At 43.6% G+C, this 21,805-nt stretch overlaps 1 protein-coding gene across 5 annotated transcripts in view; it reads left to right on the forward strand.

The window, feature by feature from the left end:
- efr3b (EFR3 homolog B) overlaps positions 1–6,126 on the forward strand; it is a 144,220-nt gene extending 138,094 nt beyond the window's left edge. For 4 of the 5 annotated variants that reach the window (XM_062969259.1, XM_062969258.1, XM_062969260.1 and 1 more), the window contains exons 21-23: positions 1,138–1,244; positions 3,654–3,703; positions 5,644–6,126. In XM_062969259.1, the coding sequence (XP_062825329.1) occupies positions 1,138–1,244; positions 3,654–3,703; positions 5,644–5,749 (263 nt within the window). In that variant the 3' untranslated portion in view covers positions 5,750–6,126. The remainder of the gene's footprint in view (positions 1–1,137; positions 1,245–3,653; positions 3,704–5,643) is intronic. The other variant, XM_062969256.1, reaches the window with a different exon arrangement.
- The last annotated feature ends 15,679 nt before the right edge of the window (positions 6,127–21,805 follow it).

The raw sequence follows: 21,805 nt of genomic DNA on the forward strand, positions 1-21,805 counted from the left end.
AATGGGACACAAATCCCCAGGCAGAAGCAGGGGGTTGGAGCTCATCTCCATTTCTAAGCCATAGAGCCGCCGTTGTCCGTAGACACCTACAAGGTCATGACTGCATGGAGTGCCGTTACCTTCCTGCTGGACAGTACCTATTCATCTACTCACATTAGCATGTTTTCAAATTGCTAGGTAGGTAGAAGCTGGGGCTAACAGTGGGAGCTCACTCCGGTCCCCGGATTCGAACCTGCAACCTTTCGGTCCGCAAGTTCAGCAGCTCAGCCCTTTAGCATGCTGTGCCACCAGGGGCTCCTTATGACTGTGTATGTGTGTGTATATAATTTTATGTGATCTTTACTGTATAAATGAGGTTTGGACATATTTTCTTCATATTTCCCATGTGCTGCAATTGATTCCTGTGTAGTTTCCTCCCTAGCAGCTCCATGTGGCCCCTCACAAAGGAATTATTGCCAACAGATTTTCTTTTCTCTATTAGAAACTCATCCATTTTAGTGGCAATTTCTGCAACTCAGTCAACAAATTATCAAAGTTAATGCAGTATTTGAACAGCACCAGTGCACTGGTGCTGTTCAAATACTGCATTAACTTTGATAATTTGCACAATTTGTTGATTGAGTTGCAGAAATTGCCACTAAAATGGATGAGGCTTTTAAACAAAGGCAGGATGGCCATCTGTTGGGAGGGCTTCGACTGTGCCGTCTTTAAGGGGATCCCTTCCAACTCTAGTGAAGTATAGCCTGCCAGGGTGTCCGGTGGAGATGCACACTAATTTCAGTATCGCAAATATATCTATATGTGTTGTCGAAGGCTTTCATGGCCGGGATCACAGGGATGTTGAATGTCTTTCGGGCTGTGTGGCCATGTTCCAGAAGTATTCTCTCCTGACGTTTCGCCCACTTCTATGGCAGGCATCCTCGCCACACAGCCTCTGAGGATGCCTGCCATAGATGTGGGCGAAACGTCAGGAGAGAATACTTCTGGAACATGGCCACACAGCCCGAAAGACATACAACATCCCAATATATCTATATGTTTGTAACTCAAGGACTGCCTGCAGACTATCAGTGACCCCACTTTGGCATTATTTGAGGCTTCAAATGCAACCCATTCTCCTTTTCTCTCTCTCCTTAGTAGACAGTGTTGCGGTGGAGGAACAGGAGCGGGAGAGGAGGCGTCAAGTGGTCGAGAAGTTCCAGAAAGCCCCCTTCGAAGAGATTGCGGCTCATTGTGGTGCCCGGGTATGTGCCCCGTCCACATAGGTGATGTTTGGCAAAATCCCATTTTGCAAATTTGGTTGAAAGCCTGAAAACCTGGCTCTTCAAACAGGCCTTTGAAGAAGTATACTAAACCCTGGTACTAGCGGGTCCTTCTGACCAGTTGTACCCCTTGGTGAACTCCCTGACATAGCCTCAGTGTTCACCCCAGTCTAAGGCTCTTCCCATGACCTTGTAGCACCTTAACTTCCTTCTTGTTTACAAGTTCCACTCACTGCCCAGCTCATTTTATGTTTTTATTGCTGTGTTTCTCAAGTGTTTTATAATGACTGTGATTTTTAATGCCTTTAAATTTATTTGTGTGTTTTTGTATTTGATATTATTGTATGTTGGTTTTATATCTGTAAGCCGCCCCGAGTCCCTCTGGGGAGATGGTGGCGGGGTACAAAAATAAAATAATTATTATATTATTATTGTTCCTGGATTTCTAGGAATCTCTAGGCCCTCCGGTGCAACAGTTTGATTTTCAATCTCAACGTAAGAGTTGCACTGGATGACCTCAATACAGTAAAGTCTCACTTATCCAACACTCGCTTATCCAACATTCTGGATTATCCAACGCATTTTTGTAGTCAATGTTTTCAATATACTGTGATATTTTGGTGCTAAATTCGTAAATACAGTAATTACTACATAGCATTAATGTGTAATGAATGACTTTTTCTGTCAAATTTGTGGTATAACATGATGTTTTGGTGCTTTATTTGTAAAATCATAACCTATTTTAATGTTTAATAGACTTTTTCTTAATCTCTTCTTCTTATCCAACATATTCGCTTATCCAACGTTCTGCCAGCCCGTTTATGTTGGATAAGTGAGACTCTACTGTATTCCTAGACAGGTAAAAATAAGTGTCTATTTGTGGGGGTCCTGCACACTTCACTCGTGCAAATATGGGGGGGGGGGGCTGATGGTAATATAAACTAGACTAGGCTATATATACGCAATTTCCTAAAAGAAAAATAAGTTAATATGTAAAGTGGTAACAACATCAGTTTAGCAGACCAGAAACTCATAGAGCAGACATGGGCAAACCTTTGAGTTTGGAGTCTGTGGGCTGGGCCAGGCACAGGTGGGTGAGTGGGTGGGCCAAGTGGGAAGGGGCGGGTGGGCCAGGAAGGCACAGTGGGAAGGGTGAGGGCAGTTGACGTGGTGGAGAGGCCGGGATGGTTGGCCCACGGGGTGTGTGTGTGTGTTTCCATATGTGGTTGGCAAAGAAGAAAACGCGTGGCTGGTAGAAATCTGTACCAGGAGTTCCATAGTCTCAAGGAAGATCTTGATAGTCTCAAGGAAGATCTGGTTAGGCCTTAAGTGTGAGAGTTGAATGAAAAGTAATGCCTCCACCTTCGTAACTGCTCAACAGGTGGCAGTCCTGGTCTGCGGCAGGTCCTGGCTTATTCAGGAGACTCTCCTCTAGAGTTCCATTTGGTGGGAAGCCTTAGCATTGAATGGTTGTGTTGTTAAAGTGAAGAGTATGGAACCCTTTGCAGACGGTCAGTCAATGCGACTTAAGCAACGTGCAGTCATTGAATTCTTGACAGCAGAAGGTGTCACCCCAAAGGAGATGCATCTGAGAATGCAAGCTGTTTATGGGAATTGTGTTGATGTGAGTCCTGTGGATGAGTAAGTTTAAAGATGTTGAGGTGGGAGCATCTGACTTGCGTGACAAACAAAGAGTTGGACGTCCTGTGACAGCAACCACTGAGTTTCACAAGCAAAAGGTGGACAGATTAATTCAGGACGATCGTCATATCACTCAGAGAGAAATTTCAAGCATAATCAGCATTTCACAAGAACGTGTGGTCACATTATTGCTTTGCTTGGCTATTGGAACATCTATGCACGATGTGTCCTGGGAGACGCCGATTGCGGAAACAGAGTGTCGACTTCTTCCATTGGCAGAAATGTATCCAATTGTCTGGTGATGATGTGGAAAAGTGAATAGTGGCAGTTAAAGAGCACATTCTAAGGATTATTTCTACATTTGATTTATTAAAATACTCCCATCCAAACCTACGTAACGAAGGTGGAGGCATTACTTTTCATTCAACCCACGTAGAAAACTATCAAGATGGAACTCCTGGAAGGTTTTGGTCGAAGAATCCGACTGGGATTGAAACCTTGGAGAGAATTAGGGTAGCCAAACAAGGATGCCAGTTTTGGGCTGAAGAGCCAATGGACAATTTTGGTTGTGCCCTAAGTTAGCTCCAATGAGCTCTATATATAGTAGTAAAAGTGGTCATATAATTGAAAATAGGCTCCAAACCTGCAAATCTATGTCCATCCTGCCCTGCCAGAACATCCAGTCTTAAAGACCAACTCCTTTCATAATAGTCATAATAATGCTGACCACCTTGATGCTTCTTCTTGCAGGCCACTCTACTCCAAAGCAAGCTCAACCAGATATTTGAGATCACTATAAGGTAAGGAGGAGGATGGATGGATTGGTTCATTCACTGATTGATTTTTATCCCTTTTCCCACCCAATCATGTGAATTATGACAGCTTCTTGTTGCTGTTGTGTGCCTTCAAGGCCTTTCCAACATATGGCAACCCTAAAGTGAGCCTCACAGGGTTTTCTTGGCATGTTTCTTCAAAGGAGGTTGCCCATATCCTTCTTCTGAGGCTAAGAGAGTGTGACCCAGTGGGTTTAGGAATTATTGCATGTATTGTGTGACTGCTGAACTGGGTCTTGGCCACCCAACATGGCTTACAATTAACACGGCTTGCATGTAACATGGCTTGCAACTAAAACATAGTTTGAAGTTAACATGGCTTAAAATTAACATGGTCTGTGACTAAAGCATGTCTTGTGAGTAAAACATGGCTTGCAGCTAAAATGATTTGCAGCTAGCATTGGCTTGCAACCAACACGGTTTGCAACTCAGTTATGGCTTGCAATTAAAACATGGCTTGTAATTAATATGGTTTGCATCAAATATGGGCTTTCAGCGAATGATATAGCTTTCAAATTACATGGCCGACAACTAAATATGGCTTACAATTAACATGGTTTGCAACTGAAAGATGGCTTGCAACTAACAAGCATGACTTGCAAATAACGTGGCTTACAGTTAATATGACTCTCAGTGAACCAGATTTGCAGATAACAAACATAGCTTTCAACTAACACAACTTTCACCTATTATGGTTTGCAACTAACATGGTTTACAATTAGCAAAGGCTTGCAACAAACATGGCTTGCAACTAAATTATGACTCAGAATTAACATGGTTTGCAACTAATGAACATTACTCACAATTAATATGGTTTTCCTCTAACATGGCTATCAATTAATATGGCTTACAGTTAACATGTCTTGCAACCGAGGCCCCATCTGCACTGCCATATAAAATCCAGTTTATTTACTTTGAACTGGATTATATGGCAGCATAGATTAATATATGTAATGCAGTTCAAAGCAGATAATCTGGATTTTATATGGCTTTGTAGAAGGTGCCTCAAATAGTTTGCAGCTAACACCACTTGCAACTAATATGACTTGCACACTAACATGGTTTACAGTTAAGATGGCTTGTACCTAACATGGCTTGCAACTGAAACATGGCTTGCAATTGCAACATGGCTTGCAATTGAAACATGACATGCAGTTAAAACATGGCTTGCAACTGAAACATGGCTTGCAACTGAAACATGGCATGCAATTAAAACATGGCTTGCAACTGAAACATGGCCTGTAACTAAAACATGGCTTGCAACTGAGACATGGCATTCAACTAAAACATGGCATGCAATTAAAACATGGCTTGCAACTGAAACATGGCCTGTAACTAAAACATGGCTTGCAACTGAGACATGGCATTCAACTAAAACATGGCTTGCAATTGAAACATGGCATGCAACTGAAATATGACATGCAGTTAAAACATGGCTTGCAACTAAAACATGGCTTGCAACAAACATGGCATGCAGCTAAAACATGGCTTGCAATTGAAACATGGCATGCAATTAAAATATGGCTTGCCACTGAAATATGACATGCAGTTAAAACATGGCATGCAGCTAAATCATGGCTTGCAGCTAACCAAGGTTTGCAAGTAAAACATGGCATGCAACTAATACGGCTCCCAAGTAACATGACTCACAAGTAACATGGCTTTTAGCTAAAATATAGCTTCTTCTAACTAACAAGATTTGCAATTAAAACATGGCTTGCACTCAGTATGGTTTTTGGTAAACATGGTTTGCAACTAACGAATATGAGTTGCAGCTGTGATGGCTTGCGACTGTAATGGTTTGTAACTTACATGGCTTGCACGGGTCCAATCCACGCCCAGAACCGAGCCCCTTTCTGAGGCCCTTTCTGAATCTGATGCTGCTGTCTCGGTTCTGTTCCCGGCAGGCCCCCTCCGAGCCCCTCGGGGACCGTCACGGCCGCCTATGGCCAGCCCCAGAGCCACTCCATCCCGGTCTACGAGATGAAGTTCCCCGACCTCTGCGTCTACTGAGGAGGAGCCGCTCTGCATGCCGCCGGACCCCCCTGGGACCCCGGGACTGCCCAGAGGGGCCTTGGGGTGGCTTGGCCAGAGAAGGGCCACCCTCGGACCCTTGACCCCGGCAGAAGGGCCCCCTCGCAACCCGCCCTCCTTGGTCCTTGCTGTTCTTCATGCGGGAGCCAGGATCCGGGATTGGGCTTTGGCCAAAGGGTCGAGAAGAGGAGGAAGCCGGGAGGCCATTTGGGGACCCTTCGCCCTGCTTTGCCGAAGAAGATTTAAACGTTTTTTGCAGGGCTGGGTGTTTCCGTCTGCTCGTCTGTCCGTCTGTCTTTCTCTTTTTGCCGTGGAAGCCTATGTGGAAAATACATAAAGTGAATTTATTCTCTGTGTCTCTGCCTTTTTTTCCCTTCTCCTGGAAGCTTGCTCTCAATTCGGATACTTCACTCTAGAAAGATTCTCTTTTGGTGTGTTGTCGAAGACTTTCATGGCTGGAATTTTCCGGGCTGTATGGCCATGTTCCAGAAGCATTCTCTCCTGACGTTTCACCCACATCTATGGCAGGCATCCTCAGAGGTTTGAGGTCTGTTGGAAACTAGGCAAGTGGGGTTTATATATCTGTGGAATAATGTCCAGGGTGTGAGAAAGAACTCTTTGTCTGTTTGAGGCAAGTGTGAATGTTGCAATTGGCCACCTTGATGAGCATTGAATAGCCTTTCAGCTTCAAAGCCTGGCTGCTTCCTGTCTGAGGGAAACCTTTGTTGAGAGGTAGTAACTGGCTCCAATTGTTTTCCCCAGGCAGGAAGCAGCCAGCCTTTGAAGCTGCAAGGCTATTCAAAGCTAATCAAGCTGGCCAATTGCAACATTCATACCTGCCTCAAACAGACAAGCATTCTTTCAATAATAATAATAATAATAATAATAATAATAACAACAACAACAACAACAACAACAGGAAAAACTCAGCCGCTATCAGGACCTCAAGATTGAACTTCAAAGGCTCTGACAGAAACCAGTGCAGGTGGTCCCGGTGGTGATGGGCACACTGGGTGCCGTGCCAAAAGATCTCGGCCAGCATTTGGAAATTTGACAAAATTACGATCTGCCAACTGCAAAAGGCCACCCTACTGGGATCTGCGCGCATCATCCGAAAATGCATCACACAGTCCTAGGCGCTTGGGAAGAGTTCAACTTGTGATTTTGTGATACGAAATCCAGCAGATCTATTTTGTTTTCTGTGTCATAATAAAATAATAATAATAATAATAATAATAATTATTATTATTATTATTATTTTATTTTTGTATGCTGCCTCCATCTCCCCAACGGGGACTCGGAGCGGCTCACTTGGGTGCAAGCCCAATACAATCATACAATATCATAAAATACACAGTTAAGACATCAAAGAATGCATTTAAAGAACAAATTAACAAGTCATGATTTAAAATAGACATAATTAAAATATTAAACAATCATCTTTCCACAAATGTATAAACCCCACTTGCCTAGTTTCCAACAGACCTCACAACCTCTGAGGATGCCTGCCACAGATGTGGGTGAAACATCAGAAGAGAATGCTTCTGGAATATGGCCAGACAGCTCGGAAAACTCACAACAACCCAGTGATTCTAGCCATGAAAGCCTTTGACAACACATTCTCTCTATTATTTTTACTCATTTTTTTCCTCTTTGTATTTTTATGTTCATTTGTCTTTGTGTTTAGTTTCTCTTTTTTCTCTTTTTTCCTTTGTATTCATTTTTTCTTCCTATTTTCCCTGTTTGGGTCTCCATTGGCTGTGCAGGGATTCACACCTTGAGTCTGTTGCCTCCCCAAACTACAACTCCCAGGATACCAAAGCACAGAGCCATGCCAGTTAAAGTGGTGTCAAACTGCATTGATTCTACAGTGTAGACGTACCCTATGTATTTGTGTCTTTAATTGCTTGCTTCACCCAATTATTTATATTTTTGCCCTGGAACTAGGAGCAACGCACAGAAAAATTTCATTTTACAAGTTTGAATCAGTTTAAGCAATAAAGTAAGAAACATGTAAAGCATTTTCATGGGGTCTTATGTCTTTGCAAGTGGATTTGTCTTTGCAAGAATTATAATTGTGCAGTTGCATTATGGCCGTATTATTTAGTAGAAAGATGCTGTCATCTTGCCGATGTAGCAAAGGATTTGGAGAAGCCACAATGTGTCCAAAGGCCTGGAAACTATGAATCTCTTTGAAGAGCAACTTAGGAAGCTTACCTTGGAGAAAGGAAGGCTGAGAGGATCGTGGTTAAATATTTTGAGGGATGCCCTATTGTTTTCTGCAACTCCAAAGACCAGGACTCAATATTTATTTATTTCTGTATTTATTTATTTACAGTATTTATATTCTGCCCTCCCTTCTCACCCCAAAGGGGACTCAGGGCAGATCACAATGCACATTTACATGGCAAACATTCAATGTCATGAGACATACAACCTATATAGACAGACACAGAGGCAATTTAACATTTTCCAGTCTCCAGCTTCATGAGGGTATTCTCGATTCCGGCCACAGGGGGGAGCTGCTGCTTCACCGTCCACTTGTAACACCAAGTCCTTGATGGAGTACTTCCTCATTCTTGGCGATTTTATGGTGTCGTAAATTAGTTAAATTAGCCTCTCTGCATAAATTTCCTACTCAACAGATGCAACTGTCTTTTGACTGTATAGGTCAACAGCAAGCTAGACTATTGAATGGTCAGGAGCTTACTCTGACCCAGGCTGGCTCGAACTCATGACCTCTCAGTCAGTAGTGATTTATTGCAGCTGGCTACTAACCAGCTGTGCCACAGCCCAGTCAATAGAGGCAATGGATTCAAAGCGGACGAAACGAGGTGCCTGAATATTAGGAGGAGTTTCCTGAAGGTAAGAGCTGTTCAACAAGGGAATATACTGCTACTTGGGAGTCCAGTGGAGTCTCCTTCTCTGGAGGTTTTTAAACAGAGGCTGTGTGGTCATCTGCCAGGAGTGCTTTGATTGTGTCCTATTGTTTGGAAGTTCTTTAGGGTCTCTTATAACTTTATGGCTCCAAGCATAAAGGTGCCACATTTGATTTGAATGTATTTATTTCTACATCTCTGGAGGTCTTTAAACAAAGGGTGGATGGCCATCTGTCAGGAGGGTTTGAATTGTGTTTTCCTGCATGACAGAAGAGGGTTGGACTGGATAACCTTTGGAGATCCCTTCCAAATCTAGTGGAATATAGTCAAACTGGGCATTTGGTGGAGTCTCCTCTGGAAGTCTTTAAATGAAAGCTGGATGGCTGTTTGTTAGGAGTGTTGAGGGTTGTAGAAATAAATAAATAGAAACTTATCACAGTTGCTGAATCAAGATAAACCCTGCAGCATAATAAAATGTTACTCAGGCTTGTGTAACAAGTAACAGTATCTTTACTTCAGTTCAAAAGTTCAAACAGGGCAACAATATATATAGTAATCTTTCTGAATTCACACAGAGAACATAGGGATAAACAGTTCCTTTAAATATGCCTCATTTGCCTAATAAATAATTAGGCTTTGGAGAGTTTGGCAGCCATTTCCTCCCTGACCATTTCCAGTCAGTGCTCTCCTCACTCTCAGAGATGAAAGTGGCAGTTAAAACTGTTGGCCTCAGCATCAAGCTAGAGACAGCAGCCAATCAGAATTCTGGCTCCTGGCTGGCTCAGCCAATCAGCTGTTGACAAATGTCATTTCCAGTTAACTCACCACATCATGGTGCCTCTTTTACAAACCCTAACAAGGAGGGCTTGGATTGTGTCATTCTGCCTGGCAGAAAGGGTTGGGCTGGATGGCCTTTAGGGTTCCCATCCCGCTCTAGGATTCTTAAGTTTGAGTTACACATTCATAGCTAAGTAAGTGATGTAGGATCTTGGCCCAGAAGACTAAGACTAAGGGGCCGGGCTGTGGCACAGCTGGCTAATAACCAGCTGCTATAAATCACTACTGACCGAGGGGTCATGGGTTCGAAGCCCGGGTCGGGTTAAGCCTCCGACCATTAATAGCCCCGGCTTGCTGTTGACCTATGCAGCCCCGAAAGACAGTTGCATCTGTCAATTAGGGAAATTTAGGGACGCTTTATGCGGGAGGCTAATTTACAACACCATAAAAAAAAACCTGCCAGCAAAACAGGAGGAAAGGAATGAGGAAGTACAGCCACTACTGGATGGTGAAGCAACAGCTCCCCCTGTGGCCGGAATCGTGAAGCTGGAAAAATGTTAAAAATGCCTTTGAGTCTGTCTAATGTATGTTGTTTGTCTGTTGGCATTGAATGTTTGCCATATATGTGTTCATTGTAATCCGCCCTGAGTCCCCTTCGGGGTGAGAAAGAAGGGCGGAATAGAAATACTGTAAATAAATAAATAATAAATTGAAGAGGAGATGGTTAATCTGAACTATTAACTGTCTATTGGTGAGTCAACACATAGGTAAATGAGCAAATGTTTGCAAATATGAAACCATAAGCAGTGAGGTCAGTAGGGAAACCAGATTCAAAACTGAATTGTTCAATATTGCATTCACGTGAAAGGAGGCACCATTCAGCAAATTCTCCCAGTGCTTGTTTGTGTTCCATCAAACTCATGTTATAAACACTCCTTTGGACTTCACAAACATGTTCTCTTGCAGACGGTCCAGCCCTGATCCGTGACAACATTAACATTTATTTTGAAAAGGGCAGCCAGAGTATTTTATCCGAAAATAATTCATCCGAACGCCCCTTATGTCTAAATAACCTTTAGGGAGAGCAACAAACACTCTTCTCCATGTTTCCTCTGCCCAAAAAACCCAAACAATTACAAACGTCAGACATCGAAATGACATTGTATGCATCTCTATGCAAAAAAGAAATGCGAAGAATTATTTTTTTCAAACTGGTCCATGTACCCATAAAATATATGGTCAAAATAAAGTTTAGATATAGGTTGCTGTGAGTTTTTTGGGCTGTCTGGCCATTTTCCAGAAGCATTCTCTCCTGAAGTTTCACCCACATCTATGGCAGGCATCCTCAGAGGTTGTGAGGTCTGTTGGAAACTAGGAAAGTGGGGTTTATATATTTGTGGAATAATGTCCAGGGTGGAAGAAAGAGCTCTAGTCTGCCGGAAGCCAGTGTGAATTGCCAATGTCAAAAACAATACAATCAATTATTAAAAACCTAAACCAGATAATCACTAAAATAGAATTAAATAGGAAGCTATTAAAATAAATACTTAAAAAAAACATTGAAATCTATTAAAATACATGCCTCCCAGCACTGGCTTCCGGCAGACTAGAGCTCTTTCTCCCACTCTGGACATTATTCCACAAATATATAAACCCCACTTGCCTAGTTTCCAACAGACCTCACAACCTCTGAGGATGCCTGCCATAGATGTGGGTGAAACGTCAGGAGAAAATGCTTCTGGAACATGGCTATACAACCCGGAAAACTCACAGCAACCCAGTGATTCCGGCCATGAAAGCCGCCAATAACACAAGCATAGATATGTTGCCTCTAAAATCCTATTTTTGGAATAGGACATAAATGGGAATTACTGTGGCACCTTTCCTTGGTTTTATTCCAATACCCAAAAAAATGGCTTTTTACTATCACTTTTGGAGCTGTTTCCATAGAATCATAGAGTGAGTTGGGATCCCAAGGTCCAACTCCTTGCCAAAAGGGGAAAACACAATCAAAGCCCTCCCAATAGATGGCCATCCTGCCTCTTCTTAAAAACCTCCAGAGAAGGTTTTTGGCATTGTCCAAATTTACAAATCGAATGAAATAGTTAAAGCAATGAAAAACAGGTTGCTGCAATCCTGTCTGACCTGTTACTGTATATATTTTGCATCTGTCTAATTTGCAGCAATGGCGAAAATAAATGCCTTTGCTTAAAGATTTGTAACTGGACACTGGGAATAATATCCAATGCGCCTTGGGACCAATGGCCATTGGTTCATCATACACATTAGTGCATAGTGTTCATTGGTATGCATTGAACACTAATGTATTTCAGATACATACTTACTTACTTACTTAGGCGATCCCTCGTAGGCCGAGGATGATGGTCCTCCAGTTATAGGGTCTTGGGGGTGTGTCCGCACGTGACTGAAGAGACCTATTCTTGATCTGCATGTTCTCCCTTCCGCAGTGAGGACATCGGTTTCCAGGTGGAAGGCAGTCCCGGTCAGGGTTGGCTTGACACTCCTTCCTCTTGGCACGTTTCTCCCTTAAGCCCTCCGTTCGTGCCTCTTCGAACTCCGCAGCACTGCTGGTCACAGCTGACCTCCAATTAGAGCGCTCAAGGGCCAGGGCTTCCCCGTTCTCGGTGTCTATGCCACAGTTTTTAAGGTTGGCTTTGAGCCCATCTTTAAATCTCTTTTCCTGCCCATCAACATTACGTTTCCCGTTCTTGAGTTCGGAGTAGAGGAGCTGCTTTGGGAGACGGTGATCAGGCATTTGGACAACGTGGCCAGTCCAGCGGAGTTGATGGCGCAGGAGCATGGCTTCAGTGCTGGTGGTCTTTGCTTCTTCCAGCACGCTGACATTTGTCCACCTGTCTTCCCAAGAGATTGGCAGGATTTTCCTGAGGCAACGCTGATGGAAACGCTCCAGGAGTTTGGTGTGACGTCTGTAGACAGTCCACGTTTCGCAGGTGTAGAGCAGGGTTGGGAGGGGAATGGCTTTGTAAACAAGCACCTTGGTCTCTCTACGGATGTCCCGGTCATCAAATACTCTCTGCTTCATACGGAAAAATGCTGCACTCGCAGAGCTCAGGCGGTGTTGTATTTCAGTGTCAATGTTGACTTTTGTGGAGAGGTGGCTGCCAAGTTAGCAGAAATGGTCAACATTTTCTAATGTGACACCGTTAAGCTGTATTCCTGGCTTTGCAGAGGGATTGGCTGGTGCCTGTTGGAAGAGCACTTTGATTTTCTCGATGTTCAGTGAGAGGCCGAGCTTCTCGTATGCTTCTGCGAAGGTGTTTAGAGTGGCTTGTAGGTCTTCTTCTGAATGCGCACAGACTACGTTGTCATCAGCATATTGGAGTTCTATAACAGATGTCGTGGTGACCTTGGTTTTGGCTTTCGTCTGCTGAGGTTAAATAGCTTGCCATCTGTCCGATAGATGATTTCCACTCCGGTGGGAAGCTTCCCATCAACAAGGTGAAGTATCATAGCGATGAAGATGGAAAGTAGCCGCTGGATGTTCACGAATTTGTCAGGGCACCCGATTTTTTGGAGGATGGTCCAGAGAGCGCTGCGATTCACTGTGTCGAATGCCTTTGCAAGGTCAATGAATGCCATGAACAGAGGTTGGTTTTGTTCCCTGCATTTTTCTTGGAGCTGTCGAGCAGTGAAGATCATGTCCACTGTTCCTCTGGAGGAGCGGAAGCCGTTCTGGGATTCTGGGAGATACTTATAGAGTTGGATAGGATCCCCAAAGGTCATTTAGTCCAATCGACTTCTGCTGAGTAGGAAGACACAATCTAAACCCTCCTAACAGAAGGCCATCTATCCTCTGCTTACAAGCCTCCAAAGGGTACCTTTCCATGCTCCCAAGCAGTCTTTTCTACTAGAGATGGAAGGGACCCCAAAAGGCAATCTAACCTGCTTCTGCCATGTAGGAATACCCAATCCAAGCCCTCCCAACAGATGGACATCTAGCCTTTGTTTCAAAACTCCCAGAGAGGAGACTCCGCTAGATTCCTAGCCATTTTAATCCTGAATATGTGACCTTGCGTAACGTGCAGCAGTTACAGATCCATAATTCTAGTTTACAGATCCACAACTGCAAAGCTTTTCCGCCAGCCTTGATTTCTTGACTGCTCTTTGTTATGAGCCAAGTTGCAGAAAGTATTTTGTGTGGTTGATATACCTATCGGGTTTTTGTATGTTTTCCGGGCTGTATGGCCATGTTCCAGAAGTATTCTCTCCTGACGTTTCGCCCACATCTATGGCAGGCATCCTCAGAGGTTGGGAGGTATATGGAGAAACTAAGCAAGGAGCTTACTCTGACCTGGGCTGGCTTCAAACTCATGATCTCTCAGTCAGTAGTGATTTATTGCAGTGGCTACTAACCATCCGTGCCACAGTCCTGCTATTTATTTATTTATTAAATAAATAAAACTCCCAGGATTCCATAGCATTGAGCCATGGCAGTTCAAGGGATGTCAGGCTTCATGTTTTTGACAGTGTAGATCAGGCATGGGCAAACTTTGGCCCTCCAGGTGTTTTGGACTTGAACTCCTACAATTCCTAACAGCCTACCAGTTGGACTATATGATCTTTGGAGGCCCCTTTTTTGCCCAAAAGTACTAGTAGTGTCAAGCAGGGATGTGTTATTGCCCCGACCTTATTTTCCATCTTCATCGCTATGATACTTCACCTTGTTGATGGGAAGCTTCCCACCGGAGTGGAAATCATCTATCAGACAGATGGCAAGCTATTTAACCTCAGCAGACTGAGAGCCAAAACCAAGGTCACCACAACATCTGTTACAGAACTCCAATATGCTGATGACAACGTAGTCTGTGCGCATTCAGAAGAAGACCTACAAGCCACTCTAAACACCTTTGCAGAAGCATACGAGAAGCTCGGCCTCCCACTGAACATCGAGAAAACCAAAGTGCTCTTCCAACCGGCACCAGCTAATCCCTCTGCAAAGCCAGGAATACAGCTTAACGGTGTCACATTAGAAAACGTTGACCATTTCCGCTCCCTTGGCAGCCACCTTTCCACAAAAGTCAACATCGACACTGAAATACAACACCGCCTGAGCTCTGCGAGTGCAGCATTTTTCCAAATGAAGCAGAGAGTGTTTGATGACCGGGACATCCGTAGAGAGACCAAGGTGCTTGTTTACAAAGCCATTCCCCTCCCAACCCTGCTCTACGCCTGTGAAACGTGGACTGTCTACAGACGTCACACCAAACTCCTGGAGTGTTTCCATCAGCGTTGCCTCAGGAAAATCCTGCAAATCTCTAGGGAAGACAGGCGGACAAATGTCAGCGTGCTGGAAGAAGCAAAGACCACCAGCATTGAAGCGATGCTCCTACGTCATCAACTCCGCTAGACTGGCCACGTTGTCCGAATGCCCAAAGATCACCGTCTCCCAAAGCAGTTACTCTACTCCCAACTCAAGAATGGGAAACGTAATGTTGGTGGGCAGGAAAAGAGATTTAAAGATGGGCTCAAAGCCAACCTTAAAAACTGTGGCAGAGACACTGAGAACTGGGAAGCCCTGGCCCTTGAGCGCTCTAATTGGAGGTCAGCTGTGACCAGCAGTGCTGCGGAGTTTGAAGAGGCACGAAAGGAGGGCTTAAGGGAGAAACGTGCCAAGAGGAAGGAGCGTCAAGCTAACCCCGACTGAGACTGCCTTCCACCTGGAAACCGATGTCCTCACTGCGGGAGAATATGCAGGTCAAGAATCGGTCTCTTCAGCCACCTAAGAACCCACCCCCAAGACACCACAGATGGAAGACAATCGTCCTCGAACTACGAGGAATCGCCTAAGTAAGTAAGTAAGTAAGTAAGTAAGTAAGTAAGTAAGTACTAGTAGTGCCTCACCAAAACTGCAACCCCCATGATTGCACGGCACTGAGCAGTTAAAGCTGTGTCAAACCACATTAATTCTATAGTGTATATGCACCCAGTGTCTAATCCTGCTTTCTGCACAAGCAGAAAAATTAAAAGCTGTTCCAACCTCTGGGCCTCTTTCTGAATTAAATGCAAGGACATGATAAGCTCTTAACGGAAGCACTCTGTGTCAACCTGGCCACCTCTCTGAGGTTCTGCAAAGTTTGCCTCTTTGTGAAATGCAGAGTTGAAGGACAAGGGCAGGAAACTGGTTTGGACAACAACCACATCGAAGCCCAACCCTTTATAAGAGCCTCAGTGAATCACTTGTTGACTGCTAAGAAATATCACCTTTCCCCGCTGTTGCAGAACATGGAATACTTTGACAATGTGGCTCAGGAAGCAATGGTGAATTTTAAAAGCATAAAAAGTATAAGGTCAGGGTGAGTGCATCTCCACTGTGGAATGAATGCAGTTTGACACCACTTTCACTGCCATGGTTCAAGGCTAAAGAATCCCAAGAGTTGTTATTTCAAAAGATTCCTAGCCCTCTCTGGTGTCTACATCTCCCACAATGGCAAAGCCTTGAGTCATGGCCGCTAAAGTGATGTCAAACTGCATCAATTCCTCCCTCCCATATCAAAGGGAGATCTCAAAAAGGAATGAGGTTAAATCAGCTGAAAACAAAATATGTTTCTGGAAGCCAAAGATGTAAAGGAAGGGTATAAATCTCTTCTCCCTTCTCCAAAATTATTGGGACCAGAGGTAAAGGTAAGGGGACATTGTTAAGTCCAGTCATGTCCAATTTTGGGAGAGCCAGCATTGTCCATAGACACCTCCAAGGTCATGTGGCCAGCATGACTGCATGGAGCACCATTACCTTTCCACCGGAGTGGTACCTATTGATCTACTCACATTTGCATGTTTTCGAACTGCGAGGTCAGCAGAAGCTGGGGCTAACAGCAGGCACTCACTCCGCTCCCTGGATTCCGAACCTGCAAGTTCAGCAGCTCAGCGCTTTAACACGCTGTGCCATTGGGGGCTCCACTGGGACCAGAAGTAGTTTGGATTCTGGAAACAACTTCCAGTCTTGAGGTTTTTGGAGAAAGGATTCTCAACCTCTATTATACGCATCTCCAAAACACCTCATTATGTATATGCAAACATTCCATAACAACAACAACAACAACAACAACAACAACAATCTAAAATCCAAACTACTGGGACCAGAAGTAGTTTGGATTTTGGAAACAACTTCCAGTCTTGAGGCTTTTGCAGAAAGGATTCTCAATCTCTATTATGCGCATCTCCAAAATACCTCATTATGTACAGTAGAGTCTCACTTATCCAACATAAACGTTGGATAAGCGAATATGTTGGATAATAAGGAGAGATTAAGGAGAAGCCTATTAAACACCAAATTTGGTTATGATTTTACAAATTAAGCACCAAAACATCATATTATACAACACATTTGACAGAAAAAGTAGTTCAATAGGCAGTAATGCTACATAGTAATTACTGTATTTACGAATTTAGCACCAAAATATCACAATGTATTGAAAACATTGACTACAAAAATGTGTTGGATAATCCAGAACGTTGGATAAGTGAGGCTTGGATAAGTGAGACTCTACTGTATATGCAAACATTCCTAACAACAACAACAACAAGAACAACAACAACAATCCAAAATCCAAACTATTGGGACCAGTAGTAGTTTGGATTTTGGATTGTTGTTGTTATTATTGTTGTTATTATTATTATGGAATGTTTACATATACATAATGAGATATTTTGGAGATGGGTGTAATAAAGGTTGAGAATCCCTTCTACAAAAACTTCAAGACTGAAATTTATTAGGTTGTTGAATTTCCCCTGCAGATTTTGGAATATTTGCTCCCAGCTGTGAAGCATTCGCTTCTCCTGGTCTTTATTCCTGGAGACTAGAACTCTATGGGAGCCATGGGTTCAAATGACAGGAAAGGAGATTCCACCTGAAAATTATTAGGAAGAGCTTCCTGACTGAAAGAAGAGCTGTTCAACAGAGGAACTCTCTGCCTTGGAGTCTGGTAGAAGTGTCTTCTTTGAGGCTTTTAAACAGAGGCTGGATGGCCACCTTTCGGGGGTGCTTTGATGGTGCTTTTCCTGCATGGCAGGGGGTTGGACTTGATGGTCCTTGTAGTCTCTTCCAATTCTATATTTTATAGGGTTGTTGCATGTTTTCCGGGCTGTATGGCCATGTTCTAGAAGTATTCTCTCCTGACGTTTCACCCACATCTATGGCAGGTATCCTTAGAGGTACCTCACAACCTCTGAGGGTGAAACATCAGGAGAGAATACTTCTAGAACATACAGCCATACAAACATACAACAACTCTGTGATCCCGGTCATGAAAGCCTTTGACAACACATCTATAGTTTATGATTCTATGAAATGTGGACCTTAATTCTATTGTTCTCTCTCTGGGATATGGAACCCGAATCAAGCGTTGCTTCCATCCTGAGAAGCAGGAGGAACCCAGTGAAGGGCAAAACTACGAATAATCAAATCTGCAGATGTTCAGACAGGGAATGTGTCCAGATTGAAGGAAGCAACCGTCCCTCTCTTTCTGGTTTGGTCAGACCTCTTCACCTGGACAAAGCAATTCAAGGAGGAGATGGACAGAAAGGAAGATGTCTAGAGGAACGAAACCAAAGTGGTCAAAAATCTGGAAACCATGAATCCCTCTGAAGAGCAGGTTAAGGAGCTGAGTATGAGTTGCTGTGAGTTTTTTTGGGCTGTGTGGCCATGTTCCAGCAGCATTCTCGCCTAACGTTTTCCCAGCATCTGTGGCTGGCATCTTCAGAGAACCTTTGAAGATGCCGGCCACAAATGCAGGCAAAATGTTAGGAGAGAATGCTGCTGGAACATGTCCATACAGACCAAAAAAACTCACAGCAACCCAGTGATTCTGGCCATGAAAGCCTTCAATAACACGAGCTGAGTATTGTTTAGTTTGAAGAAGGGAAGGTGCCTAGGGGACATGATAGCCATGTTTAAATACTTAAAGGGATGTCATGCTGAAGATGGAGCAGACTTGTTTTCTGCTCTTCCAGAGATCTTTCCACACAGCCATATAACCCAGAATATCAAGGCAGAAAATCCCACAATATCTGCTTTGAACTGGTTATATGAGTCCACACTGCCATATATACCAGTTCAAAGCAGATAATGTGGGACTTTATTAAGCTGTGTGGACTCAATGGAGCAATAGGTTCAAACTCCAGGAAAAGAGGTTTTAACCTGAATGTTAGAGAAAACTTCTTAATTGTAACAGCTGTTCAATAGTGGAATAGACTGGGAGTCTGGTGGAGGCTCTTTCCATGGTGGTTTTTAAACCGAGACTGGATGGCTATCAGTCAGGAAGGCTTGGACTGTGTCTTCCTGAATGAGGATGAACTGGGTCACCTTTGGAGGCCCTTCCAACTCTAGTGGCCTGGGAGTTCAGTGGAGTCTCCTTCTCTGAAAGTTTTGAAAAAGAGACTGGATGGCCATCTGTCAGGAGTGCTTTAATTGTGTCTTCCTGCCTAGCAGAAGGAGATCAGACTGGATGGCCTTTGGGTGCTCTCTCCAACTCTAGTGGGAGATAGGCTGCCCTGGAGTTTGGTGGAATCTCTGTGTCTCTAGAGGTTGGATGGTCATCTGTTGGTGAAACGGCAGACAAAGGTTTGAGGCAATGAGACAAAGAGAGTTCCGGGTGCTGCAGAAAAACGACCTTTATTTATCAGTGGCCACAGAGAATAAGCATAGGAAGGGCCCTTCTGTCTCCAGGAAAAAGGGTAATGAACAAAGAATCACAGGGCTTTTTATACCGTTTTGCACCCATCTACATACATCATATGGGCATTATCCATCACTAATTAGTGTCAAAAAAGTCTTACTTTTGCACTTTACTAAAAGCTACTTTTGCATTTTTCTAAAACAGGCTACGTTCAAGACCTCTGACCCTCCCTTAGGCCTTATCTAAGGAATTCCCCTATCTAGGCTTTCTGGGGTCCCATTAACTGAGGAATTTCCCTATCTAAGCTTTTAGGGTCCCATTAACACCCCACCGCATTCCTAATGGCGCCAGGCTACCTAAAAGCCCCCTCTTGACAACCCCAAAGCCTTGATTAATTTCCCCTTGCCTGGTACAGGGCTTATCTGGTCTTGCTGACGCTTTCGATGTTTCTGCCACTCTGGGTGAACTTTGGTCTCTGCTATGAGGAGACTAGATAATTGCTTGGACAGAATGTATTTTGGAAGGATATATTTGGGAGGATATATGGTTATATATATTCTCTTATTCCTATTTCTAATATGATTACATTCAATATATGGTTTCCAATACAAGTATTATATTTTCCCAATACACCATCATTGGGACTGATTGGATTGTGTCTTCCTGCCTGGCAGAAGCGGGTTGGACTGGATGGCCTTTGGGGAACCCTTCCAATTATTTGATGCTATAAGAATCCAAATCCTCTCCCCCAAGAGCTTCAGTCTCCGTAAACACTTGGATAGGAAGCCAAAACGGATTCATCTATCCCACCAAAATGAGAGTCACCACATGCCAAGAGTTAATATTAATCTCGTCAACTGGAACCTGTTGCTTTCCAAACTGTGGCTTCGGCATCTATGTGACGCCATCAGCACATGATGCATGGCTCTTCCGTCCCCAAAGCTGTCATGCGTCAAGGATTTGTCCATCATGCGTCAAGGATGCATCATCGCAAGCCATCATGTGTCCTTCAAGCCACCGAGAATGTGAGAGATGTGCGTGCAGTAAGTGCTCTTTTTGTCCTTGAACTCAAATCTGCTCCTCACCAAGGATAGTGCGGAAGAGACAAGAAAACATATCAGGAGCTTCAGGTAAACCCACCTGAGCTCTTCTATTGATCCGCAATTTTGGGCTGGCCATTTGAATTATGAGCCTCCTTGTCCAGCGGTTCTTCCAAGGACCATCTTGAGTGAAGCAAAAGTCAATGTATGGGGCTCAAAGAATAGACTCAACACTTCTATATCCAATTTAAGAAAAATCTTACTCATTCTTCAGCATTTGTGAGGGATTAATGCAAAACTAAAAGTCAATGTATGTGGTTAAAGGATTAGGGCAACACTTCTATTTATCAGTGTCTAACTGCCTTTCCATAGCGCATGGGGTCAATATTCCGTAGCAGTCATTCATTAATATCTCCTATTGATTCATCTGCCAAGTTACTGCCAGAAAAATGCCAGCAGGAACTCACCTTTTTGCAATTACAAAAGGCATAGCCTAAGGTTTCACCTCTATTTGTTGCTGTTGGGTCTTCCATTGGTTCTGGTCTAAAGAGATCCTTAGGCAAATCTATTGTGTTCTGGGGTTGAGAGTGTGTGACTTGCTTAGGATTTCAGGCCAGAGCAGGGATTTGAACCTGGTCTCCAGTTGTTGCCCAGGGATCTTACAATCTTAGAAGACCACAAGCTGTGCATGAGCCAACAAAGTGATGCAGCAACTCAAAAGGCCAATGTGATTCTTGGCTGCATCCATAAAAGTGCCTAGATGGAGGGAAGTCATATTTTCATTGTATTCCACTTTAGTCAGACTTTATATGGAACGTCTGGTGGAGTCTCTTTTTTTGGATGCTTTTCAACAGAGGCTGGATGGCCATCTGTCGGGGGCGCTTTGAATGCGATTTTCCTGTTTCTTGGCAGAATGGGGTTGGACTGAATGTCCCACGAGGTCTCTTTCCAACTCTAGAATTCTATATGAAATAATAAAGAATTGCAACCATAGTGTTGGGGGAGGGGGTCTCAAGGGTCATCCAGTCCAACCCACTTTATATGTTTTAAGTTTGTTATATTATTTCATGTGTTTTAATGCTTAATTGTTTTAATTGCTCTGTGTTTTTACTCTATTGTATTGTTGTTTTATTGGCACTGAATCTTTGCCAGATCTGTAAGCCACCTTGAGTCCCCTTGGGTGAGAAAGGTGGGATAGAAATGACGTAAATAAATAAACAAATAAACCCCGTCATGTGGAAAGGCACAATTAAATCCCTCCCAGCAGATGACCATCTGGACTTTACTTAAAAACATCCAGAGGAGGAGACTCTGCATATCCCCCCCACCCCACACTGAACAGCTCTGACCATCAGTAAATTCTTCCTAATGTTAAAGTGGGATCCCTTTTGCATCCCATGATAGAAATAATAAGAAAAGTGGATGCCAGTGATTTTTTAAAATCTTTAGATTTGTTTTGCTAGTTAGTGCTCTCAAAGAATGTCCAAAGTGTTTTTCTAGGTTTATGCGTGCCATACTTGGCTCCATTGTTTTGTTGTTGTTTTTGAGATGCAGGAACCTGCATCTAGACTGGGCTTTACACAGTTGGTAGTAAATCACCAGCAGTAATAAGATCTACCAGCCGAAAGGTGGCCAGTTCTAAGCCCGGTCGGGGTGAGCACCCAACTGTCAAGCCCAGCTCAC

The sequence above is a fragment of the Anolis carolinensis genome, chromosome 1 (assembly GCF_035594765.1).
Source record: "Anolis carolinensis isolate JA03-04 chromosome 1, rAnoCar3.1.pri, whole genome shotgun sequence".
Lineage (NCBI taxonomy): Eukaryota > Metazoa > Chordata > Lepidosauria > Squamata > Dactyloidae > Anolis > Anolis carolinensis.